Source organism: Grampus griseus (genome assembly GCF_964374135.1).
Source record: "Grampus griseus genome assembly, chromosome: 12".
NCBI classification, from domain to species: domain Eukaryota; kingdom Metazoa; phylum Chordata; class Mammalia; order Artiodactyla; family Delphinidae; genus Grampus; species Grampus griseus.
The window spans coordinates 50,381,648-50,409,557 of record NC_139006.1 but is presented as its reverse complement, the minus strand read 5'-3'; the positions used below and the strand labels follow the sequence as shown (position 1 = coordinate 50,409,557).

The window sequence follows — 27,910 nt, the reverse complement described above, 5'->3', positions numbered from 1 at the left end:
GTGTTTAGTAGGGGATTCAGGAGGAAGATATCATGGGTGTGTGTCAACTTCATGAATTTGAGTTTACCTGTAGGACACTAGATAGTAACGTGTAGTAAGCAGTTGGCTCTTAACGTTTATTCTCAGGAAAGATGGCTAACCTTCAGATATAAATTTGATCATCTTATTTTTTCTTCTTCACTTTTAAAATTCCCTGGGCTTCCCTGGTGGCGCAGTGGTTGAGAGTCCGCCTGCCGATGCAGGGGACACGGGTTCATGCCCCGGTCTGGGAAGATCCCACATGCCGCGGAGCGGCTGGGCCCGTGAGCCATGGCCGCTGAGCCTGCATGTCTGGAGCCTGTGCTCCACAACGGGAGAGGCCACAACAGTGAGAGGCCTGCGTAACGCAAAAAAAAAAAAAAAAAAAATTCCCTAAGGAACAGACGATAATTGATTGTACGCTTTTTTTCCCTACTCACTTCTCAACCTATCATCATGTCTATGCATTTTAGCTCCTGTACTTCTGGACCTTGTGATTTTATTTCCAGACTTCCCAAATAGTTTTCCTTTCTGATCCTCCTTTTAATTTTAGACTCTTCTGAAAGCAGGAAGATGATCATGCCATTCCCTGGTTGAGAGATCTTAATGGCTTCTCATTACCTTGAGAATAAAATGCAGAAATATGAAATCTATTCCAACCATACCTAGTACTTTTCTGTTTTACACATAACACTAAACCCCAGAAAGTTGAAGTGTCTGCTTGTTTAGCATCACATTTCTTATATTTTTAATTTTAAAAAAAATTTATTTATTTTTGTCTGCGTTGGGTCCTCGTTACTGTGTGTGGACTTTCTCTAGCTGTGGCGAGCGGGACCTACTCTTCGCTGCGATGTATGGGCTTCTCATTGCAGTGGCTTCTCTTTGTGGAGCACAGGCTCTAGGTGCACGGGCTCTAAGCGCACGAGCTTCAGTAGTTGTGACACACAGGCTCAGTAGTTGTGGCTTGAGAGCTCTAGAGTGCAGCCTCAGTAGCTGTGGCACATGGGCTTAGTTGCTTCCCAGCATGTGGGATCTTCCCGGACCAGGGCTCAAACCCATGTCCCCTGCATTGGCAGGCGGATTCTTAACCACTGAGCCACCAGGGAAGCCCTAGCATCACATTTCTTAACTGTCTTTTCTCCTTCATTTTAATTTCCACTTTATTCTTACTCTTTTAAGTACATGCTTCAGTCATTATTTTCCTAAACACTTAAGCATGAGGGCAGGAATCATTTTTTCTTCAGCAGCACTCAGTACAGTGCCTGACACTGAATATTTATTGAATTAATGACTAAGCACCATACTCTACATCACTTCTTATATTTTCTTGCTTCTGTGCCTTTGTTGATTATTCCCTCTGCCTTTATGCCTCTACTCCCATCCTTCAAAACTCAAATCTCAGGAGCTCCACAAAGCTTTTCCTTTTCTTTCCAATCAGAATTGAACCCTACCTCCTGTGAGCTCTTATAAGCGTCTTGCCTAACTTTATGATTATATTGAGCCATATATTTTCTGTATACAACAGCCTTTATCACTGTACAGTACATGTTTTTTGGGGACAGTATATTCTTCGTGTATACTACAAAACCTAAAAAAATGCCTTGCACATAATAATTTAACAATGTATGTTAAATTAAAATATTAATTGGATAATTATGGGGGATAGTCAAAGTAAATGACAGTAGCAGGATTTTAACAAATGGTTAATACCACAAAGACAATTTTTCTTATTTTTAAAAACTATTTGTTTTTCAGTTGAAAACATTGTGTACACATGGCATATTATCAATATATATGTCAGAAATCAACAAACAAAACAAAGTCTGATGAATGTTGCCATTAAAAAAAAGATCAATAGGTCTTTTTATTTTTAGACAGAATATGCAATATCAATTAGTCATGTGGGTGTTACTTTAGCTAACATTTTTGTTCAATCTATAGATGACAGACAGGATAAACATAGTAGTAGAGAAATATTCACACTTTAACATATGGAATTATTTTTTAAAAAATTGTTTCACATATTTAGAAACTGTAATTAAATGGTAGTGTTGAAGAAGTAATTCCAAACCACTAAAGTTTATGGATGGGCTACATTATTAAGAGCAAAATAAATTCATGTTTGCTGTGAACACCACAGGAACTTGAAAACTCATGCTCACTAGGAAGACCAAAACTTGGCCACCCCCACAAAAAAAAGGATATTTCAGAAAATGGGGCACTAGAGTTATGCAGTTAATAAGTTTAATTCCAGAATAGCATAGCATGTTCACACAGAGGGAATTTAATAACTAATGTTTGCATAAGGTAGGATTCTCCAGCTTTCAGGAGATAAGTGGTATGCGAATTATCAGAGTGAATGCCAATTAAGATATGGGAAGGGTTTAAATTTTCCCTACATTCGCTAAAATAACTTCTGTGATATGCAATAGGTGATCTGGGCTCACAAAAGGTTTGAGATTATAACACTAATACATTTCCTTCTGATTGCACACACCACCACACTGGTTTTTACAATATCTGATAAGGTTCTGCATTAATTTGGTTAGACATTTCTTATAATGATAAAACTTTCCTCTTGTGCAGTGTTTGAATAAAAGACTAGAGCTTTTCTTACATTACAGCAGATAGAATTTTTTTCCATTGTTTCTGACATTCAGTAAAAATTTTTTCACATTGAGGGTTTTTCCAACAACTCACAGGATTCCTCCTCAGAATTTTTCTTTAGTAATGTCTGAGCTCTGAGTTAAACTTTCATTATAAAAATTGAATTAATATATTTTCTCTCTAGTGTGTGTGGTCTTTTTTAATGTAGCACAAGAGTTGAGCATTGATTAAAACCTTTTTCATAATCATCCATAGCGTTCATAAGATTTTTTTCTGGCAGAGTGTCTCTGGTACTGAATAAAGTTGGTGTATACACTAAAGGTTTTCCCATATTCATCACATTTAGAGTGTCTTCCCCAGAATGGACTTTCTCATGATTAATAAGATCAGAGAGTTGGCTAAAATTTCTGCTGCACTGAACACACCTGTGGGGTTTCTCTCCAATGTGGATTCCCTGGTGTTCAGTAAGATCAGTGCATGCACTAAAGGCTTTCCCAGACACATCACATTTATATGGATTTTCATTAGTGTGGATTCTTTGATGGTTAATAAGATCAGAGCGTCGACTAAAGCTTTTGCCACATTGATCACATGAATATGGTTTCTCCCCAGTGTGGATCCTCTTATGTAGGACAAGAGCTGAGCACTGACTGAAAGCCTTCCCACATTCATTACATTTATATGGTTTTTCCCCAGTGTGGATCCTCTGGTGCTTGATAAGGTCAGAGTTCTGACTGAAACTTTTGCTGCACTGTGTGCATGGATATGGTTTTTCTCCAGTGTGAATTCTCTGATGAAGAATAAGGTCAGAACTCTGACTGAAGGCTTTCTCACAACAATCACAATGATAGGGTTTTTCCCCAGAGTGTACTCTCTGATGTTTAGTGAGGTCTGAGCTTTGACTAAAACTTTTATTGCACTGATTACATGCATACGGTTTCTCTCCAGTGTGTATTCTCTGATGTTTCACAAGGTCTGAACGACGACTAAAACTTTTAGTACAATCGCTACATGGATAGGGTTTCTCTCCAGTGTGGATTCTCTGATGCAGAATAAGGTTTGAGCTTTGACTAAAGGTTTTCCCACACTCATCACATTCATAGGGTTTCTCACCTGTATGAATTCTATGATGTTTAATAAGGTCTGATCTTCGACTAAACATTTTATTGCACTGGTTACATGGGTAAGGCTTCTCTCCAGTGTGAATTCGTTGATGATTAACAAGATCTGAAAGTCTACTGAAGGTTTTGCTACACTGATTACATGGATAGGGTTTCTCTCCAGTGTGAATTCTCTGATGCAGAATAAGGACTGAGCTCTGATTAAAAGCTTTCCCACATTCATTACATTTATAGGGTTTCTCTCCAGTGTGGATCCTTCGATGTTTAATAAGGTCTGAGTTCTGACTGAAACTTTTGCTACACTGATTACATGGATATGGTTTCTCTCCAGTGTGGATTCTCTGATGTAGAATAAGATCTGAGCTCTGACTGAAGGCTTTTCCACACACATCACATTTATATGGTTTCTCACCAGTATGGATTCTTTGATGTTTTATAACATCAGAACTCTGACTAAAATGTTTGTTACACTGGTTACATGTATAAGGCTTCTCTCCAGTATGTATTCTTTGATGTTTAACCAGGTCTGAGCGCTGGCTAAAACTTTTACTACAATGACTGCACTGATAGGGTTTTTCTCCTGTATGTATTCTCTGATGTATAATAAGATCAGAGCTCTGACTGAAGGCTTTCCCACATTCATCACATTTGTAAGGTTTTTCACCAGTGTGGACTCTTTGATGTTTAATAAGGTCTGAGCTCCGACGGAAACTTTTAATACACCAATTACAAGGATAGGGTTTCTCCCCAGTATGGATTCTCTGATGCAGAACCAGGGCTGAGCTCACATTAAAGGCCTTTCCACACTTATCACATTCATAGGGTTTCTCCCAATGGGTTCTTTGATGCCTAATAAGGCCTGTACTACAAGCAAAGTTTTGCCCACATTCATCACAGTTATATTGTCTTCTTTTGAAGAGGTTCTGATCCTTTTCATTGAATTTATCCCCAAATCCACAGAATTCCCTGCATTCAGAATCCTGGAGAACATCATCTCTGGGGTTACCAGACTCTTCAGTCAATGGTTCAATTTTTGCTGTAATTTCCTCCTCGGAAGCCAGCTCTCCAACCTTGGCCTTAGTCTCACCATCTAGAACAATAAAATATAAATGGAATATGTTCTCCATACTGTAAGAAAGTTTCAGGTGAAATATATTAGTATTTTCCTATGAAAATACTGAAAATTATCTTCTGAGAGGGAAACTAAGAAGAATCAACAAGTAATGGATAATCGTCTATTGAAGTGGCTTATCAGATATGTTCTGTATATGTCTGTCACAGGAGATCTGGGAATACTGAAACCTAATTACAGTGATTAGGAAAGTTTGACTATATTAGAGCTAATACATAAACAACTTACCGACATATATAAAGTAGGCAGTATGAATGAATACTTGGGTGAAGGAGTGGGGGAGGAGGTGAAAGGGAGGGAGAGGAGGAGGAGGCAGTGGCAGCCAGGCTGTCACTGTGAGTGTATACCAACCAGGCTGGTCACATGTTGTCATTAGTGGAAAGAAAGAAGCATCAAGCTCAGGAATGGTTAGAAAAGAAGCCTGAATTTTCAAAAAGAGGTCTACATAGTCCTCCACCTCTTTTGCCCTGATTATTAGAAAGAAGTGGCCTAGAAAACATGATCCTTTTGGGAACAGCCATATTCAGTGACCAAACTTCCTTACTAAGGTATGTGGACCAGAAAAAGGTTAGGGAGGTAGGATCAGAAATCTCTTTTGAGTTGATTTTTGAGGAGATTATTCCTCTGCTCAACAATACCAGAGGCCTGTAATGGTAGAGAACATGGGCGCTCCATTGAAATTCTTGAGACTATCAGTCCATTATTAAGTGGTGTTTACTATAAAAGGCACACCATTCTCAGACTGCAAATGGTCTAGAGAGCTGAAAACATGACAAAGATTAATTTCAAGGGCTAGAGTCCAAAATCCCAAGCCTCCAAGTGGAGGCTTATCGTCTTTGCCAAAGGCAAAGGGTACTGGAAAAAGTAAAGTATTGCGGTAAATCTAAATGTGTATGTACTGAATGATATAAGCAATATGAATGTCTCATGGATTTTACAATATATATGTAGAGTTAAAATATATGGCAAAAATAGCACAAGAGGAGGGAGGTAAATAGAACTATAATATTACAAGGTCTTTGGGTTATCCTAGAAATAATAAATTAAGATAAACTGTAATAAATCAAATGTGTATGTTGTAACTTCTAAGGCAGCCTTTTTCAACTAGGGTTCCACAAGAAAATAAAAAGAAAATAATTTGCCTGACTATTTTCTTAATTCTCCCAAAGATGGTAGATAGCAAGTAAATCAATAGATGTACAGAAGAAACATTAACATGTAACTTACAGTGGATGCCTCAGAGCATTTTGGCTTAATTCTCTCACAGAATCACATTTGAGAAAGGCTGCTATTAGGTGACAATTAAATAACAATAAAAGGATGTATAAACAATAAGCTAATAGAGAAAAAAACAGAAAAATAAAAAACTTGATAACATAATTAAATTAGGCACAAGGGGAGAAAAAAGAAAAACAAAAAAGAAACAAAATATGGGAAAATAACAAAAAATAAGATGGCACATTTAAATCCAAACATCAACTATGTTACATGTAAATTAACTACTTCAATAAAAAGCAAAGAAAGACCAACAGCTAACATCATCCTTAATGGTTAAACATTAAATGCTTTTGTCCTAGGAACAAGGGAGGAAAATAAGGATGCCCTCTCTTAACTACATTTATTCAATATTGTACAACTTTTACTCAATATTCATAGTAAATGCAATATGACATGAAAAATAAATGAGGCATACAAGAAGTCAAACTGTCTAATAGACTATGCAGTCACATATACAGAAAATACTAAAGTGTCTTTAAAAAGTTATTAGAACTCGTAAATGGTTTTATTAGTGCAATACACAAAACCTGATTGTATTTCTGTATACTAGCAATGAACAATTAGAACCTAAAATTAAAAACAATTTTTTTCAATTACACCAAAAAAATGAAATAATTAGAAACAAATTCAATGAAATATGTGCAGTATCTGCATAATGAAAACTACAAAATGTTGCTGAGAGAAATTAAAGATCTAATAAATAGAAATATATGCCATCATTTACGTATAGGAAGATTTAATATTGTTAAAGTGATGAAATTCTCCCCAAACTGATCTATGGATTCAATGCAACCCCAATCAAAATCTCAGCAGGGCTCTTCATAGAAACTGACAAACCGATTCTAAACTTTGTGTAGAAAGGCAGAGAAGGGTCTAAACAATTTTGAAAAAGAAGAACAAAATTAGAGAGCTTATACTCCCTGATTTCAAGCTTTACTACAAAGCTACAGTAATCAAGGCAGCGAGGTACTGGCATAGGACAGACATATCCATTAATGGAACAGAACAGAGTCTATAAATAGATCCAAACATATATGTACAACTGACCTTCAACAAAGTTGCCCATATAATTCAAGGGTGAAAGGGTAGTCTCTTTTCAAAAAAAGTGTTACAACTGGATATCATAATAACAAAAATTAACTCTGACTCTTTCTTTATGCTATACACAAAAATTAACTAGAAATGTAATATAAACCTAAATATAAAAGCTAAAACTATAATACTTCTAGAAGAAAGCAAAGCATAGATGACTAAAATTAATGCACAGAACTAAGAAAACAAATTTGTGTTGTTTAAGCCACCTAGTCTGTGGTTTTGTTATAGCCCTAGCAGGCAAATACAGCATGTTTTTTAACTTTATACATTTATGGAATCATACCACACGTATTCTGTGACTTGTTTTTTTACTCAACATTATGTTTGGAAGATTCATCCACAGTCATGTGTGTAGCCGTAGTCCATTCATGTTCACTATTATAGTGTGACATACACCACAAGTGATTTATCCATTCTTCTTCAATGGATAAGAACATTTTGCTATTTCAAACAATGCTGATATGAATATGCTGGTACGTCTATCTTGATACACATATCCAAATGTTTCTCTACGTTATATAAATTTAGGATCAGAACTGTTAGGTCTTCAACTAGACTTTTCCAAAGTGGTTAAGCCAATTCACACTTCCATCAGGTGTATATAGTTCACATTGCTCTATATTCTAACCAACATCAAGTCTATTCTCTTTTTAACCCAGTGCAATCAGGCTTTTATCTCCGTAACTCCATCAAAACTGCACTTATTAAAGTCCCTAATATGCTTTATCTTGACAAATCCAGTGGTCAATTTTCAATCTTATTCTTGATTTGTTTGACATAGTTGACTACTCTCTTAAATCATTTGCTTTCTTCCTGCTAACTTACCTTTCTCCTGCTCTCCATACAACAGTCAGAGTGATCTTTACATGTTATCCTGTGTAAAGAGTTCCAATGGTTTCCCATTTCACTGGGAATAAATTCTAAGTCCTTACCGTGACTTAGAAGGTTCCATATGATCTGGTCCCTTTCTTTCTCTCTGCCCTCATTTCATTCTAAACCACCCCTATCACATGTCTACCCCAGGCTTATTACTCTGTTCCTGCTATATCTATGGGCCTCTGACTTTTGCTATTCCCTCCACCTGGAAGACTCTTCTCTCAGATGGTTACATGGCTTATGCTTTCACTTTGGTTATCTCTCTAACCAACTGTTACCACCTCAGAAAGGCACAATGTTGGTGGGCCCTGCATTTTTGAGGCAACAGATACCACAGTAAATGTGCTGAAATGACCAATTTGAGTAACTTGCACAGTTGCTACTTTTGAGTGAGGCTTAGAGTAAAAAAACGTTCTGCAGTAGGACCATGTTGCAATGCAAGCTGTCCTGTCACATGACCCTTATTAACCAGGATAACCAATGGTATTGGAAGTGTCTGCAGCAGTCACGGTTGCTGTATGAAGCCTCTTGCAAGCCTCTATAAGAGAACCACACTGGAGTAAGGCCATACTGTCTTCTGCCAACAATTTTCTAAGTGAAAAGCAGATCCTGGCTTGCTTTTGGGCACTAACAGAAACTTAATGCTTGACCACAGGGCACCAAATAACTATTGCAAACTGACCACTATGTATTAGTTGTTATTTGACCCATCAATTCATAAAACTGAACATACAAACCAGTATTCCATTATAAAAGCATATCTGGAAGACAAGTATATTCCATGTGCTAGTGACTCAGATTCCCATGGTACTTGTTCCTACTGCTCCACTACCTCTCCCCCTCAACCTATATTCATGGCCCTATGGGAATTCCCTATTACCAGTTAACAGAGGAGGAAAATGTACAGAACTGGTTTGTAGATGGGCCTGCCCAGTGTGTGGGCACCACCTGAAAGTGAGTACCTTTCACTTACACCCCTACTCAGGGGTGGCCTTAAACATGCTGGTAAAGGCAAATCCTTCCAGTGGGCAGAATTTCAGGTATACACCTGGTGGTCTACTTTCCATGGAAGGCAATATAGTCTAAGACACATGTATATACTGATCCATGGATAGTGACTAATGGGTTATTTGATTAGTTAGGTACCTGGAAAGAACAAGATTGGAAGACAAGAAATAAGAATTCTGGAGGAAAAGTATGAGGATAAACCAAAGAATGACTATGTTTGTGGCCCATGTGAATCCTCACCAAAGGGCATCCACTGTGGAGAAGCCTCTCAATCAGAAGGATGGACTTGGTGATCTATATTATGAATGTTAATCAGCCTTTTTACCCATGTTTGCCCAATGGACTCATGTACAAAGAGGTCATGGCAGCAGGGATGGAGGCTATATATGGGCTCAACAATACGGACCTCCACTTATCAAGATTGATATGCCTATAATCATTGCTATGTGCCCAAGTAGCCAACTGCTAAGGCCCTAATAAGGTACCATTCCCTAGAGAGGAAACAGCTAGCCACTTGGGGACAGATTTATTACATCTGACCCCTTTTATTATGGAAAGGGCAGCAACTTCAAAGGACTAAATACATAGTCTAGATACAAATTTGCATTGACTTAAGAGAATGCCGTATATATTATCATGGTACTCTCTATAATATTACCTCCAAAGGAGTCATTTTACAGGGAAGGAAGTTAAGCAATGATCTAATACACATATAATTCATGGGTCTTACCACATGTCCCATCATCCAGAAGTAAGTGGATTGTGATAATGGTGGAATGATTAAATGTAGGCTTAGTTACAGTACAAGCTAGACAACAACACCTTGATAAGTTTGGGGTGCTGTCATACAGGATGCAATATACGCATTAAACTAAAGGGTGATAAACAGTGTTGTCTCCCCCATGGCCATAATACATGGGTATAGGAACGAAGGGTGGTAGAGAAAATAATAATGTCTCTTCTTACTATATACCTCATAATCCACTTATATTATTTTTGCTTCCTATCCCTATGATCTTGGGCTTGGTGGGTTCAGGGTTCTGATTCTCAAAGGAAAAATACTTCTACCATGGGACAAAGTCATAATTTTGTTAAATTTGAAGTTGAGACTGCTTCCTGCTTCAGCATTTTGGGTTCCTCAAACTGCCAAACCAGCCCGCAGAGATGGGGTCCCTCTACCGGCCAGAATGACTGATACCAATCACCAGTGGGGAAATGGTTGCTGCTACTGGAACTCAGAGGACTCAGTGGGGGTGCCTCGTAGTTCTCTCATGTCTAATAGGCCCAGTCAATGGTTCACGGAAGTAACCTGAAAGAGACAGGATCACCAAGGACTCAGGTCATCTAGAAAAGGTTTATTTTATTTGACTAGATAAAGAACTCTGTGCCACTGAGATTCTGGCAGAAGGTAAGGGCAATATGGAGTGGGTGATGGGAGAGGATAGTTACAACTATCAGCTTAGGCTTTGCGTATGCTGTTCTCCATCCCTTGTTGATTTCTGTAATCCTTCCCATCCTCTTTATGAAACTTTGAATTACCCAATTTGAATGAGCCATCTGTTTCCTGCCAGAATCCTGACTGATACATCTTATATAACCATTATCACTATCTGACACTACACTGTATACTTATATATTTTCTATTTCCCCTACTAGAATGTAAAGTCCTTGAGGGCAAAGGCTTCTCTGATTAGTTCACTGCTACATCCCCAGAACTTAGAACAGTGGCTGATACAAAGTAAACCCTCAGTAACTAATAATATTATTATTAATGGTTAATAATCATTAATAAGCTATGATCTTATGAACTAATAAACATTTATCAACAATAAATATTTGTTGAACAGTTAATTAAATGATTTGAAGGATACATTAATGTATTAATGTATCCAGTGACTACCTCTAAATGGTGGAGTTGTAGGTTATTAAAATTTCTATTTTGTGCCTTTCTATATTTTATAAATGCACTTTAATATAATTATATTTCTTTATCATAAAAAAAGTATTTTATACACATTCTAAGAGACACAAACACATATAGTATGTATGTCAATTTAAGTAAAACAACAAGGAGGAGGCAGTGATTCTCAGGAAAGAAGACAGCTAGATGCCTTAGAATAGACTCTTAAGGAAAAACAAGTTCTAAATACAGGAGAGAGAAACTAAATAAAATAAAATAAAAGATACTCCAGCGCTTCCCTGGTGGCGCAGTGGTTGAGAGTCCACTTGACGATGCGGGGGACGCGGGTTCGTACCCTGGTCCGGGAGGATCCCACATGCTGTGGAGCGGCTGGGCCCGTGAGCCATGGCCGCTGAGCCTGCACGTCCGGAGCCTGTGCTCCGCAACGGGAGAGGTCACAACAGTGAGAGGCCCGCGTACGAAAAAAAAAAAGATACTCCAAAACTAAAGACAGGCAAAAGATTTAGAGTAAAAGAAAAGGACAACAGGTTAATTTCATAGGCAAAACAGCAGTAATGGAAAGACCAAAATCAAAAAGCAGCAAAATATGATGTGGAAATGAGAGCCTGCAGAACATCTGAACAAAGTCAGCACCAAGATTATCTTACTAAAAATAACAGTGACTACCATTCGTAAAGAATTTACTACCAGCCAGGTATCTGCTCAGAGCCGTATATATGGAATCTTATCTAGTGTTTGTGGTATCTGTTATAATAGTAATGGACCCCAATGATTCTATCTCCTAATATCTATATCCTTGTGTGGTTTTCTCCCACAATGACTCTGGAATTGGTTATGTGACTTGCTTTGGTCAATGAGATAATAACAAATGTAACGCAAACACAGGTTAGAAAAGTGCTTAGCATCCCTCTCTCTTTTTAAAGACTAGCTGCCCCGTGAAGAAGTCTAGGCTAGCCTGCCGGAGACACATGACCCAAGCTATAGCCAGCACCAACAGCTGGACATGTTATGATTGATACCAACATAGACCCTGGCCCTAGTTGAGCATGAGTGATTCCAGAAGAAAACTGCCCAGCTGAACCCAGCCCAAGCCAATGACCTACAGAACCATAAGAAAATAACATGGTTGAAAAATGTCTTAGTGTTTTAGGTCACTAAGTTTTGGGGTCCTTTATTATGGAGTAATAGATAGACACAACCCTCAAAATAACTTCCAAGGTATGAGTTATTATACACTTATAAAGTGAGGAAACAGGATTATTTTTAAAAAATGTAAGTAACTTACTGAAGCTAGTAAATAACAAAGCTAGTATTTGAATCCAGGTGTCAGACTCCAAAACTTTTAACTATGCCCCAACAGTACATGAGAAAGATGACTTGAAAAGATTTTAAAGGGCAAATACCAAACACTGACAGATTGGTAATAAGGTGATTATAATGGGAAAAATGGATGACACTGGGTACTTAAGGAGAGGAAGGAAAACCAAGAGAATTTGATTGACAGAATGTACAATAAAGCCATGGGCTTGGAGCACAAAAGAAATGGTACTGCATAATACAGTGAGGGGTAGGCAATGAGGCATACCAATAGCACTTGAAGACACTAACATAGCAAGGTAACACGGCGCCCACCCCCCAACCCACCCAAACCACTAAGAAAGATACACACTGCTTCTCACCTGACAGAAGGTAGTGTTCTTGAGCTTCATAATTGAATTGGATCTCCATAGACTGCCACTGGACACTTGACACCTCAGGGAGCAACTGGAGATTTACCATTTCCTCACTAAGCTTTTCTTGTCCACGTAGGAGTCTGAGACCTGCAGGCAACTGGGCACCACTGGACTTGGAAGGGAATCATTGCGGAGACTGGAGATATAAGTTCTGAGACTAGACCACCAGGAGCATCCTCTAGATATAAAAGAAGTTAAAGAGAAAACAAAATCTCATTTAACTTTCAAGCGCTTTTCTTTCAAATTTACTACGCTTCTTTCCCTATCATTCAGGAGTCAGGCATCACCCCTCTTGGACATACATTCTCCATTCCAAACCTAGAGATCTTCAAAGATAATCAGGGGGTTAATGCTACCAAAATCAGGATGTAACTGTAAAGATAAGGCAGGGGAGGGAATTTCAGAATTTTGCCCTAGCGATTAGCTAGCTCTATGTTATTCGCTGCCCCTTCTACACCGAAATGACACTACTGATCCATCATCATGATCTGTCTCTCCCTCCTTCCGTTCTTATCACACTCACGCATTCGTCCGCTGATTCGTGTGAATGCATCCAAGCTCTGGATTCCACCCGCCCCCAAAGTTTCTGGTGTTCATTCAGCTGAACCCAACGCTAGTCAAGGGCTGACCGCGTACCAAAAGCACACCAGGCCGAGAACCGACCAGCTCGCAGTGCCCAGGAGCCGCGCCTGGGGGCCACGTCGGCAGCCTCGAACCCCCACGGACTCAAGAAACAGCATACGGTTCCCCGGTGGCGCTGCAAGGCCGCTGGGGAGGGCAGATCACCCGAGTTCCTCCGCCTTCCGTGAGCCGACATCACCCATACCTCGATGTATTCTCTAAGTCACCGTCAAGCCTCACACCCTGTAAACCGGCCATCACCGCCGACCGCTCTAGGAATCTGGGAGGATTGCTCAGCTCTATGGCGCGTAGCTTCGCACGTGCGCACGCGCGGGGCGGGGGGCGGCGAGGTGAGCTGGGGGCCGGGAGTTGCCGAGATTTAACCCTGAACAGCTGCGGATCTGGCCCTAGCGGAGCCGTAGCGAGGGGCCTGGCTGGCACTATCTTCCAATTCCTTTTTTTTTTTTTTTTAAATACGTGTGTGTGTGTGTATATATACATGCACACACATAACTTAATCACTTCGGATTTTTAAAAATGAATTATTTTGGCTGCGTTGGGTCTTCGTTACTGTGAGCGGGCTTTGTCGCGGGCGAGCGGGGGCTACTCTTCCTTGCGGTGCGCAGGCTTCTCATCGCGGTGGCTTCTCTTGTTGCGGAGCACGGGCTCTAGGCATGAAGGCTTCAGTAGTTGTGGCTCGCGGGCTCTAGAGCACAGGCTCAGTAGTTGTGGTGCACGAGCTTAGTTGCTCCGCGGCATGTGGGATCTTGCATGTGGGATCTTCCCAGACCACGGATCGAACCTGTGTTCCCTGCATTGGCAGGCGGACTCTTAACCACCGCGCCACCAGGGAAGTCCCCCTATCTGCCAATTCTTGACGTGAATGTCAGAAAACATCTTTCTAGAAAGCTCCCTGGGGGCAGGGTAGGTTTTCTGACTACAAAATGAGTTCTTCCTTAATTATCTCTCTCTTTTTTTTTTAATCCCTTCCCCCACCCACCCAACCCCAAACCTGTCAATCAGATTCGCTGGTGTGCTTCCATTCTAACTTTCTTCCTGTCCTCTCTGGTTTTCCCCCCAGCACAGTGGCATGCCTCTAATAAAATACTGATTTCTGGGCCCCACGCCGGTTTAGAATCAGTAAGTCTGTCATGAGAGCCCAGGTTCTCAGGTGATCCTGATGCTGCTGGTCCTGGGACCACACTTTGAGAACCACTGCCTTAAAAATAAACAATGCTCAGGAATTAATCCCTAAATTGCTGCGAAGCTGGATTTTCACCTACTTTGCTATCAAGAAAGGCCATGGGGTCTCCTAAAATGTTTGCTTGCCAATACAATCCTCATTGTGGCTAAAGGATCAGGGTGAGAAGGACCTGAAAGGGGGTGGGGGAGGGCATCAGGGTAGGAAAGGATATTGCTGTTTCCTTGGAAATATCTTGGGAAATAAGGGCGGGGGGCAGGGGGGGAAGATATAGAAATAAGAAATAATAGAAGTATTGAGACCGGTGAGACATGTGACTTGGGTTAAGATGTCGGAGGAAAAGGTATAGGTTTGAGAAAATGGTGACTGGCTGAAGTAATGATTGAGGTAGAGGAAGAGGGTTTTCTGTTCCAGCCTAAGACCCTGTTCTGATTTATGAAATCTTAGGGATGTGTGAATGAGACCCTGATAAAATGTAAGGAGCTCGTTTGTGTCCAGCCCTCCCAAGTAGGGAGTACAGATGCTTTTTAAAAAATAGCTTTACTGATGTATAACAGGCATACAATAATCAGCAAATATTTAAAGTATACAATTTGGTAAATTTTGTCATATGTATACAACTGTGAAACCATCACCACAATGAAAATTGTGACCACATCCCCAAAAGTTTCCTCCTTCCCTTGATAATCCCTCCCTTTCCTACCACAGCCCCCAACCACTGTTCTGCTTTCTGTTACTATAGATTAATTAGCATTTTCTAGAGAGTTATTTAAATGGAATCAAACAGAATGCACTCTGTTTTGAACTCAGACTTCTTTCTAAGCATTATTATTTTGTGATTTGTCTATCTTGCTGTGTGTATCAATAGTCCACTCCTCCTTTTTGTTGCTGAATAATATTCCATTGGATGTACACACCACAATTTGTTTATCCATTCACCAGCTGATGGGCATTTGGGTTATTTATAGTTTTTTCACTATTACGAATAAAGGTGTTATGAACATTTGTGTACAAGTCTTTATATGGACATATGCTTTTTTCTCTTTCCTGGTTAAGTGTATGTTTAACATTTTAAGAAACTGCTACACTGCTTTTCAGAGTGGCTGAATCATTGTGCATTCCCACCAACAGTGTATGAGAATGCCACAGCTGACATACTTGTAATAGGTTTCCAGTAAAAGAGAATGGGAAAGTCAACCAAAGGTTAATTCTCACGTACAAATGTAAGGGTTTTGTTAATCTTTTACCCAGAAGTAATGAAGTGAACATAAATTTTCTGGGTGTTTAACCAAGAAAACCAAACTGTTCTTTCAGATTATGCTAGATTTGTTGCTTTGTGGAGTCCTACCAGAGATGTTACATTCTGTGAGTGAGTCTGAGAAACCAGCTTGGAGTTCAACAGTTCGATGGATTGGCCAGAACAAACCTAGACCCAACTGTGGTCCACTCCAGCTGACACTGAAGAGGCTCATCTCAGTAAGGTAAAAGACATTCAGAGGTTTCCAGAGAGATCAGGGTGGTAATACAGGCATGAAAATGATATCAGAGCCTCAAGAATGAAACTGATATGTTACCCCCGACCCCCAATATTCTACCTGATTTCTATTTCCTATTCCATTTCCTCTTGGGAGAAACTAGGCCAAACTAACATATGTCTGATTTAGGCATGGTTTGTAGAGTAGTGGTTCTTAATCTTTGAGATAATATAATTCCTTTGAGAATATGGCAAAAACTATGGACCTCTTCCTCAGAAAGTTGAACATGAAGACCTACATGAGAACTTTTGCTTACCATGTATTACATTGCATTGGAAATTAATTTCCTTCGATACTTAGACTATATAAGCAATCTTCACAAAGAATGAACCTCAACTTAAAACTCAATCTCTAGGTTTAGGTAAAAAAGGGATATAAATCCAAATTGTGAAGGCAAATTTAAAAAAATTAACTTTCGTTTTGATCAAGTATGTATTAATGAGTAGGCTGCTGCTGTTTGTTTTGAATAAGACACCTGAATTACAACAATACAACACCTTTGAAATGTTAATGTGCGTGTCCAATTGACTTTGACTTTTCAAAAACAGAACAAGTGCTGAAAACTCAGATTCAGAAGGGGAAATAATGGCCAATATAATCAGAGTTCCCTAGGTTCACTTTGCAGAGATGGGTAGGCTTGTATCAGAAACACTAGAATTCTCCAAGACCTTTAGTGTTGAATTCAGATCAAATCATTTCTTTTGTCTTCAATCAAATGAGGTCATTGGCAACAATTTGAAGTCTTCAACTTCAAAACCAAGTCACAGTGGTTTAAACAACTCTTAGTTTGTACTTACCACACTGTTGTGTTGAATTGTGTCCCCCCCCCCTTAAAAGATATGTTCAACTCCTAACCTCTGTTACCTGAGAATGTGACTTTATTTGAAAATAGGGTCTTTGCAGATGTAATCAAGTAAAGATGAAGTCATACTGGTTTAAGGTGGGCCCTAATCCAATGACTGGTATCCATATACGAAGAGATGAATTCAGACACAGAGGGGACTCACAGAGAGAGGAGGATGCTATGTGAATGTGGAGGCAGAGACTGAAGTGATGCGTCCATAAGGGAAAGAACGCCAAGGACGGCAGCAACCACCTGAAGTTAGGAGACAGGCATGGAACCAGTCCTTCCCCAGAGCCTTCAGAGGAGCATGGCCCTTGCCAGCACCTTTGATTTTGGATTTCTAACCTCCAGACTGTGACAGAATCAATTTTTGTTGTATTAAACCACTCTGTCTGTGGTACCAGAAATGGGGTGCTGCTTTAACAAATACCTAAAAATGTAGATGTGGCTTTAGAATTGGGTAATGGCTAGAAGTTAGAAGAGTTTTGAGGCTCATGATACAAAAAGTCTAGGTTGCCTTGAAGAGATTGTTGGTAGAAATACGGACATTAAAGGTGACTTTGGCAGGGTCTCAGAAGGAAGTGAAAAGGACAGTAGAGGAATCCTCTGTCATCTTAGAGAATACATATATTGTCATGAACAGAATTTTGCTAGAAATAATGAGCATTAAAAAAATACTTCTATACAGAGTGAAGTCAGAAAGAGAAAAACAAATATCGTATATTACTGCATATATGTGGAATCTAGAAAAATGGTATAGATGACCTTATTTGCAAAGCAGAACTAGAGACACAGATGTAGAGAACAAATGTATGGATACCAAGGGGGAAGGGGGGATGGGAGGAACTGGGAGATTGGGACTGACACATATACACTACTGATACTATGTATAAAATAGAGAACTAATGAGAACATACTGTATAGCACAGGGAACTCTGCTTAATGCACTGTGGTGACCTAAATGGGAGGGAAGTCCAAAAGGGAGGGGATATATGTGTATGTATGGCTGATTCATTTTGCTGTGCAGTAGAAGCTATTACAACATTGTGAAGCAACTATACTCCAATAAAAATTAAAAAAAAAAAAAAACTTCTGGTGGGGGGAATTCCCTGGCAATCTAGTAGTTAGAACTCAGCACTTTCACAGCTGGGGCCCAGGTTCAACCCCTGGTCTGGGAACTAAGATCCCACAAGCCACGCAGCGTGGCCAAAAAAGAGGTCTTAGGCAGAAATGAAGAAAACATTACTGGAAACTGGAGAAAGGTGATAGATGTTAGAAAGTAGCAGAAACTTTGCTGAATCATATTCTGCTGTTGGACAGAAAACAGAACTTGTGATGACCTTGGGTAATTAACTGAGGATATTTCCAAGCAAAATGTGTAAAGTGGGGCTTGATGTTTTTTCCTTGCTGATTATAGTAAAATGTGAGAGGAAGAGATAAATTGAGGAAGGAACTGTTAAGCAAAAAGGAATCAGTACTTGATGATTAGGAAAATCCTCAGCCTACACAGATAGCATGCTCTGGAGACAAGGCCATAAGTGTAGCTGGACAACCTTTTGGTGAAGAGGTTGGATGTGTGATTCATGGATCCAATCAACCATCTCAACAGAAACCAGGAATAGAAATGGGGTTATCCATAGGAAGGATCTGTGGAGGACCCTTGTATCCAATTGTGTGGATCCCCTGATATCCATGGAAGACCAACGTGGCTCTTGAGAATGTTATAGCACCAGAAACAACACCGCCATCTTGGACCGAATTTTTTTTTTTTTTTGGCTGTGCTGCAGGGCATGCAGGATTCTAGCTCCCTGACCAGGGATTGAACCCACGCCCCCTGCAGTGGAAGCGCAGGGTCTTAAGCACTGGACAACCAGGGAAATTCCTGACAGAGACAGGACAAAATAAAGGAAAGCTGTCAGACTTCTGGGATTCTACATCCAGGGAATGGACTACCCAGAGGGTGGGTCCACTACTGAGGGCTGAGACACCAAGGCCACCTCAGCTGAGAGTGGCTCAGGGGCCAATGGGACCTATGTGGCCCAGAGACTGGGGTTGATAGTGTTTTCACTGACCCAGAGGGCATATCAAGCCACAGAGTAATTTGGGAACTCTAAAATATTTAGAAATTAAACAACCCATATCTAAATAACCTATGGTTCAAAGAAGAAATCACAAGGGAAATTAGAAAATGTTTTATGCTGAATGAAAATGAAATGCAACATATAAAATTTTATAGGGTGCAGCTACAGCAGTGCTTAGAGGAAATTTTTTAGCTTTGAAATGCCTATATTAGAAAAGAAAATCTCGTATCAGTAACCTAAGTTTCCACCTTAAGAAACTTAAAAATGAAGAGCAAACTTAACAACAACCAAAACAAGCAGGAGGAAGGAAGTAATAATGATTTGAGTAGTAATTAATGAAATAAAAAGCAGAAAAACAATTTTAAAAAAACAAACCAAAATTTGGTTCTTTGAAAATACCAACAAAAATTGACAAGCCTTTACTAGACTGACCGAAGAAAAAAGAGAGATTAACAAAATCCGAAAAGAGGGGACATCACTACCAACCCTATAGAGATTTAAAGGGATTATTGTTATGCCAACACATTACACAACATAAGTGAAATGGGCAAATTACTAGAAATATACAAATTACTAAAACTGACTGAAACTGAAAAGAAATAGAAACTGTGAATAAATATATGAAAAGTAAAGAAATTGAGTTAGTGATAAAAATTTTTCTATCAAAGTAAAGCACAAAAGCACAGGCTCAGATGACTTCACTAGTGAATTCTATCAAACAGTTTAAGAATAATACCAATCCTTCACAATCTCTCCCAGAAAATAAGTGGGGCCAGTAATTACTCTGATACCAAAGCCAGCAAAGATATCATAGGAAAAGAAAACTACAGACCAATACCTCTAACAATATGGACACAAATATCTCAATCAAACAATAGTAAATTAAATTCCTTAATATATTAATAAATTATACACCATAATCAAGTAGAATTTATCTTAGTAATACAAGGTTGGTTTAATATTCAAAAATAAATTAATGTACTTAGAGACTTAAATACTTCACTCTGAATAATGTTCACCAATAATAAAATGTCTGAGTGTTGGCATAATCACACAATATAATATTATTAGAAGTGAAAATGTACAGTGTATATCTATAAAACAATATGAACAAATTTCACAAACAATGTTGAAGTCTGACTTAAAAGAGTGCATATTGAGTTCCATTTATATAAAATACAAAAATAGGCAAGGCCAACCTATCGTGCTCAATGTTCAGTGTAGTCTATCTTTCAGGGCTAGAGGAGGGTAGCGGCTTGAGGAGAGCACAAGGGGGTTTTCTAAGGACTGATAATATTCTGTTTTTTTATCTGAGTGCTAGTAACATGAGTGTGTTCAGTTTGTGACAATTCAACAAACGGTACATGCACATATTTACTGGTAAAATCAGCATTACTAACTGATACTACTTGGCTGGTCTGCACTCAAAGCATGACAACATAGACCAAATGCACCATTTTTTATTATAATGCTTCATCTTATTTTCTGAGACCTATCCAGTCTTATTCTCGCCCTGTCAGCTATTCCTCTTTTCTTTTATCTTCAATTTTTCTCCCCATTCACACTTTACCTTTTTTCTACAAATATAATTAGGTCTCTACCCTCCTCAGAAAACAAAGAAACACCTTTCAATCCTGTTGCCTAGACCAACCAGTGTCCTCTCTTTTTCCTTCCTGCATTATCACATTTCTTAAAAGGAATTATTATCTATTCTCAGGGCCTTACCATACACTTCTTAACCCCTGGCAAGGACATTCCTCAGGTAACATCTCTCTCTGACCCTTCTTCTGCCCTTCGCCTTAATTCCAGCATCACCTTAGTTCTCATCATCTCCAGCTCTCTGGCACAACTCCTAGTCACCTGTTCCCTCTCCTGAGATGCTCTCCTGGCTTTGATGTTTGAACCAGCTGGGCCCAACTTCTCTGAGAAGCCCCTCTTCTTTACCAACTCTTCCTCTTCCCACCCCCAGGTACTAGTATTTCATAATTCCCTGTTTATTTTCCATAAGATCTCCCTTGGTAATGTCATTCCCTTGCCCATCTTCAATCATATTTTCAGATACTAGCAAATCTTGCTAAGTTCACATTTTTAACCGCCTCTCCTCTTTTTTGCCCTTTAATCCTTTCTACAAAGTACTGTCAGATACTGCCCTGAAGTACAGTTCTGGCCATCTCACATATAAATGGTCTGCACCGTTCCTAAATGCTTTCCTAATTCCTTAGCCTGGCATTTGAAACTCTCCAAACTTGACCCCAACCAATCCCTTAGCCTAGGTTCCGGCCAACCAAGATGCTGGGCTAACTCCCCAGCGTGCCCTGTACGTCCCACCGCTGGGCTCTCGCTCCTGCCGCTCCCTACCTGGGAAACCTGCGCTCCTCCAAATCTCCGTTTTAGCCGGTCGGTAAGGCTCAGCTTGGGTACCGCATTCTACGGGAAATTACTGACCTTCTTTGGCTCGGCCCGGGTCCCCACGCCCTTGCAGTCGACGGTAGGGTTGATCTCCGCCTTGTCCCCTCGCCATGCCAGGGTACAGCCTCTTTCCCTACAGTCATCCCCGTAACTTCTAGAACTGTCATTGCAGACAGTCAACGTGTTTGTGGTGTGTGAATGTGATCTGGTCCTCCTCCCCAAATTTACAGATGATGGGTTCTATTTTTATCTCCTCGATGCTATACTAACCTCTATCTCTATTTCTTTTTTCCTCTTTCAGTCGCCTGTCAACCGTTTTCGACCTGGTGCTCTCCCCACCAGGTCCCACCCAGAGACGCGCTGCTTCTCCCGGACCCCGCACCGGTTCTCCGAACCCTGCCGCGCGCCCGCCACAGAGCTGCAGTCCTCCGGGCGGCCTAGAGGGGCGCGCCGCTCTCACTTCCGGCGCGCGCGGCCAGAGGCCGATCTGCTCCCCGCCTGGGGTCGGTCCCCGCAGCCCGCGGAGCGAAGGGTGAGTGTGGTGGTCCGGCAGCACGGCCCTGGGTGTTTCCCAAACCGCCCTTGACCGGCCTCGGCCTTCCTCGGCCCCGGGCAGAGCCTGCGGCTGCACCAGGTGGCCGCCCCTCGATGCTACCGTCCGTCCGCCCATCTGTCCATCAGCCCATCAGTCCGTCCGTCCATCTTTCATGCATTTGTCCGTTTGCCGGTTCATCTACCCGCCCTTGCGTCGACTGACTCCACAAGCACTTACCGGGCGCCTCCTGTGTGCCAGGCCGCTAGCAGAGGAGTCGGAGAGGCACTAATGGAATCTCTCCTCCCACTTCACGCGCCCAGAGATCGCTTTTGAGTCCGCTCTCAGCCGTCCTTATTGACTTCCCAGTCTAGGTTAGATTTTTTACCACTTTCAGAGCACTTTCTGCTCTCCCTTTTGTAGTTCTTATCACGATTAAATCAAGTAGTTCCGTGCGATTTTTGTTTGACATCTGCTTCTCCTTACTATTTTTAAGTTCTGTAATGCAGGGACACTGTTTATAACTCTTTGCTCAGTGCCTAGCACAGTGCCTGCACAAAGTAGACACTCAATAAATATTGTTAGAGAAATGTGCGAAAACCACAGGCTGTCCTTAGAAGTGCTCTTGGTTTGGTGGGGGAAGGCAGATGTGAAAGGGCTGTTCAGCAGAACACATCCAAGAGTATGGACTCTGGAGTCAGACCATGTGGTTTCAAAACAGTCCAGACTACATCACTTACTAGCCATGTGACCTGAGACAAATTACATAACTTCTCTGTTTCTCTTCTGTAAAACTGTAGAGCATAGAGTGCTATGAAGGTGAAATGAAGACACTTAAAACAAGTAGACAGCACTTGACTATAATAAAAGCTCAATTAGTGTTTAAGTAAGCAGACAATGCAGATACATTATACTGCAGTAAGCAGGATTGTCCAAAAGTGCCGTGGAGGTTCTTGGGTTGAATGGACTAAGAGGTAACTGGAACCAGGATCTTATCTCCCAGAGGTGCTTCCAGCCCCCCAACTGGGTTCCCTAGACAACTCCATAAACAACTGACACTTAAATCCACACTTCTGGTCCAAAGCAGTCAACTTATGCCACACATTGGATTGGGTGTATACCACATATTGGATTGGGTGATGGTGATACAGTGGTGAGCAAAAATGTTGGTGTAGCTTACAATCTAATCATGGAGAAGATATATATTACCCCAATAGTCCTACTGAAGTATATATACTGACAAAATGAGAGAGGTGCTCTGAGGGAAAGGAATGCAATTCTCTTTCATTGTGTCTCTCATGACTCCTTGACTGGCCCAGGGTTCTCAAGCCTGCCTACACAACAGAATCACTTGCGGAATGTTTTACAGATCTAAAACCCCACCCACAAGTTTCTAGCTCAGGCTGGGATGAGGCCCAGGCATCTGCAAAGTGAGGTGACTGCAGTCAAAGAAAGCCTCACCTTGGCTAAAGGATTTTGTTTTGTTTGTCTTTTATAATTTTTATTTTATACTGGAGTATAGTTGATTAACGATGTTTTGTTAATTTCAGGTGTACAGCAAAGTGATTCAGTTATACATATACCTGTATCCTTTATTTCTTTTTGGCTATCAGATTTTTTCACACACACACACACACACACACACACACACACTGTATTTTATTTTTACAAGAGATAAATAAACAGACACCAAGCATTGTAAATGGATGACCACAACAAAATCAACAATGATTCCAATTACCAAACACGAAACACTCATACTATGTCATAATATTGACATTCAGTCCAGTAATCCTCCACTGTAACAGCTCCTTTACTTTGCAGTGAAAATTGATTTGTATATTTTTTGCTTCTGAGTCCTTGTGGAATGTTTTTTTTTAATATTCAAACAGAAAGTCACAAAAATTATAATCATCCTCATCAGTTCACTCGGTCCCATGTAATTAATTTTTTTTTATCTTGATCTTTTGTTAGCACTTTTATGAATTCATCAATTTTCCATTAGAGTTCTGAAAATGCTTATTCATTCAGTTCAGCAATATAGTCAGTTACCAGAAACCTGTACTTGTCAGTCTTTTCCATGAATTCCTTGAACATGAAACCCTCTTATAGGAACATTTTTGCAAAAGCATCAGAGTACACCCAGAACTGTCTGTAAATGACAAAAGACTTAAGAATGACCACGGTTAAAGATTTGATGAAAGTTCATAATAATGCAATTGACAAGGAAATTTAGTTATTTCTGAGATATACATTTTAAAGTAATAACTAGAATTATGACATAAAATTATACTAGAACATATAAGATTTTTAGAATTTTCACGTAATGTCTGAAACAGTTATATTAACATATTTCCATACAAATAACCCAAAGAAAGTTTAGTATTAGTTGCTTTTTCTGTTTGTTTGTTTCTTTGTTTATACTGCAGTTTCTTATTAGTCATCAATTTTATACACATCAGTGTATACATGTCAATCCCAATCGCCCAATTCAGCACACCACCATCCCCACCCCACCGTGGTTTCCCCCCCTTGGTGTCCATATGTTTGTTCTCTACATCTGTGTCTCAACTTCTGCCCTGCAAACCGGTTCATCTGTACCATTTTTCTAGGTTCCACATACATGCGTTAATATACGATATTTGTTTTACTCTTTCTGACTTACTTCACTCTGTATGACAGTCTCTAGATCCATCCACATCTCTACAAATGACTCAGTTTTGTTCCTTTTGATGGCTGAGTAATATTCCATTGTATATATGTACCACATTGTCTTTATCCATTCATCTGTCGATGGGCATTTAGGTTGATTCCATGACCTGGCTATTGTAAATAGCGCTGCAATGAACATTGGGGTGCATGTGTCTTTTTGAATTATGGTTTTCTCTGGGTATATGCCCAATAGTGGGATTGCTGGATCATATGGTAATTCTACGTTTAGTTTTTTAAGGAACTTCCATACTGTTCTCTATAGTGGCTATCTGTATCAATTTATATTCCCACCAACAGTGCAAGAGGGTTCCCTTTTCTCCACACCCTCTCCAGCATTTGTTGTTTGTAGATTTTCTGATGATGCCCATTCTAACTGGTGTGAGGTGATACCTCATTGTAGTTTTGATTTGCATTTCTCTAATGATTAGTGATGTTGAGCATCTTTTCATGTGTTTATTGGCAATCCATATATCTTCTTTGGAGAAATGTCTCTTTAGGTCTTTTGCCCATTTTTGGATTGGGTTGTTTGTTTTTATTAATATTGAGCTGCTTGAGCTGTTTATATATTTTGGAGATTAGTCCTTTGTCAGTTGCTTCGTTTGCAAATATTTTCTCCCATTCTGAGGGTTGTCTTTTCATCTTGTTTATAGTTTCCTTTGCTGTGCAAAAGCTTTTAAGTTTCATTAGTTCCCATTTGTTCATTTTTGTTTTTATTTCCCTAGGAGGTGGGTCAAAAAGGATCTTGCTGTGATGTATGTCATAGAGTGTTCTGCCTATGTTTTCCTGTAAGAGTTTTATAGTGTCTGGCCTTACATTTAGGTCTTTAACCCATTTTGAGTTTCTTTTTGTATACAGTGTTAGAGAGTATTCTAATTTCATTCTTTTACATGTAGCTATCCAGTTTTCCCAGCACCACTTATTGAAGAGGCTGTCTTTTCTCCACTGTATATTCTTGCCTCCTTTATCAAAGATAAGGTGACCATATGTGCGTGGGTTTATCTCTGGGCTTTCTATCCTGTTCCATTGATCTATCTTTCTGTTTTTGTGCCAGTACCATACTGTCTTGATTACTGTAGCTTTGCAGTATAGTCTGAAGTCAGGGAGCCTGATTCCTCCAGCTCCGTTTTTCGTTCTCAAGATTGCTTTGACTATTCGGGGTCTTTTGTGTTTCCATACAAATTGTGAAATTTTTTGTTCAGGTTCTGTTAAAAAGGCCAGTGGTAGTTTGATAGGGATTGCGTTGAATCTGTAGATTGCTTTGAGTAGTAGAGTCATTTTCACAATGTTGATTCTTCCAATCCAAGAACATGGTATATCTCGCCATCTGTTGGTATCATCTTTAATTTCTTTCATCAGTGTCATAGTTTTCTGCATACAGGTCTTTTGTCTCCCTAGGTAGGTTTATTCCTAGGTATTTTATTCTTTTTGTGGCAATGGTAAATGGGAGTGTTTTCCATAATTTCTCTTTCAGATTTTTCATCATTAGTGTACAGGAATGCAAGAGATTTCTGTGCATTAATTTTGTATCCTGCAACTTTATCAGATTCATTGATTAGCTCTAGTAGTTTTCTGGTGGCATTTTTAGGATTCTTTATGTATAGTATCATGTCATCTGCAAACAGTGACAAGTTTTACTTCTTCTTTTCCCACTTCAATTCCTTTTATCTCTTTTTCTTCTCTGATTGCCATGGCTAGGACTTCCAAAACTATGTTGAATAGTAGTGGTGAGAATGGACATCCTTGTCTTGGTCCTGATCTTAGAGGAAATGGTTTCAGTTTTTCACCATTGAGAATGGTGTTTGCTGTGGGTTTTTCATATATGGCCTTTATTATGTTGAGGTAGGTTCCCTCTGTGCCCACTTTCTGGAGAATTTTTATCATAAATGGGTATTGAATTTTGTCAGAAGCTTTTTCTGCATCTATTGAGATGATCATATGGCTTTTATTCTTCAATTTGTTAATATGGTGTATCACATTGATTGATTTGCGTATATTGAAGAATCCTTGTATCCCTGGGATAAATCCCACTTGATCATGGTGTATGATCATTTTAATGTGTTGTTGGATTGTGTTTGCTAGTATTTCGTTGAGGATTTTTGCATCTATATTCATCAATGCTATTGGTCTGTAATTTTCTTTTTTTGTAGTATCTTTCTCTCGTTTTGGTATCAGGATGATGGTGGCCTCATAGAATGAGTTTGGGAGTGTTCCTTCCTCTGCAATTTTTTGGAAGAGTTTGAGAAGAATGGGTGTTAACTCTTCTCTAAATGTTTGATAGAATTCACCTGTGAAGCCATCTGGTCCTGGACTTTTGTTTGTAGGAAGATTTTTAATCACAGTTTCAATTTCCTTACTTGTGATTGGTCTGTTCATATTTTCTATTTCTTCCTGCTTCAGTCTTGGAAGGTTATACCTTTCTAAGAATTTGTCCATTTCTTCCAGGTTGTCCATTTTATTGGCATAGAGTTGCTTGTAGTAGTCTCTTAGGATGCTTAGTATTTCTGCGGTGTCTATTGTAACTTCTCCTTTTTCATTTCTAATTTTATTGATTTGAGTCCTCTCCTCTTTTTCTTGATGAGTCTGGCTAATGGTTTGTCAATTTTGTTTATCTTCTCAAAGAACCAGATTTTAGTTTTATTGATCTTTGCTATTGTTTTCTTTGTTTCTATTTCATTTGTTTCTGCTGTGATTTTTATGATTTTTTTCCTTCTGCTAACTTTGGGTTTTGTTTGTTCTTCTTTCTCTACTTCCTTTATGTGTAAGGTTAGATTGTTTACTTGAGATTTTTCTTGTTTCTTTAGGTAGGCTTGTATAGCTATAAACTTCCCTCTTAGAACTGCTTTTGCTACATGCCATAGGTTTTGGATCATCGTGTTTTCATTGTCATTTGTCTGTAGGTATTTTTTGATTTCCTCTTTGATTTCTTTAGTGATCTCTTGGTTATTTAGTAATGTATTGTTTAACCTCCATGTGTTTGTGCTTTTTATGTTTTTTTCCCTGTAATTCATTTCTAATCTCATAGCATTGTGGTCAAAAAAGATGCTTGATATGATTTCAATTTTCTTAGATTTACTGAGGCTTGATTTGTGACCCAAGTTGTGATCTATCCTGGAGAATGTTCCATGTGCACTTGAGAAGAAAGTGTAATCTGCTGTTTTTAGATAGAATGTCCTATAAATATCAATT

At 39.5% G+C, this 27,910-nt stretch overlaps 2 protein-coding genes across 4 annotated transcripts in view; one reads left to right on the top strand and one right to left on the bottom strand.

The window, feature by feature from the left end:
* The window catches only part of ZNF24 (zinc finger protein 24), a 38,916-nt gene extending 26,007 nt beyond the window's left edge, over window positions 1-12,909 (top strand). The window contains exon 4 of the mRNA XM_082667584.1: window positions 12,866-12,909. Within this exon, the coding sequence (XP_082523710.1) occupies window positions 12,866-12,873 (8 nt within the window). The 3' untranslated portion in view covers window positions 12,874-12,909. The remainder of the gene's footprint in view (window positions 1-12,865) is intronic.
* LOC309830785 (uncharacterized protein) lies at window positions 1,897-21,871 on the bottom strand. 3 transcript variants are annotated; one of them, XM_082667581.1, is made up of 3 exons: window positions 21,751-21,871; window positions 12,736-12,967; window positions 1,897-4,836 (listed from the first exon to the last, which is right to left on the bottom strand). In XM_082667581.1, exons 2-3 carry the CDS (start codon window positions 12,833-12,835, stop codon window positions 2,825-2,827), a joined length of 2,112 nt encoding a protein of 703 aa, XP_082523707.1. In that variant the 5' UTR covers window positions 12,836-12,967; window positions 21,751-21,871; the 3' UTR covers window positions 1,897-2,824. The 3 variants fall into 3 exon arrangements, with proteins under 3 accessions (XP_082523707.1, XP_082523705.1, XP_082523706.1); XM_082667579.1 differs by lacking the exon at window positions 21,751-21,871 and adding an exon at window positions 13,616-13,681; XM_082667580.1 differs by lacking the exon at window positions 21,751-21,871 and adding an exon at window positions 13,426-13,667.
* Between the last annotated feature and the right edge of the window lie 6,039 nt (window positions 21,872-27,910).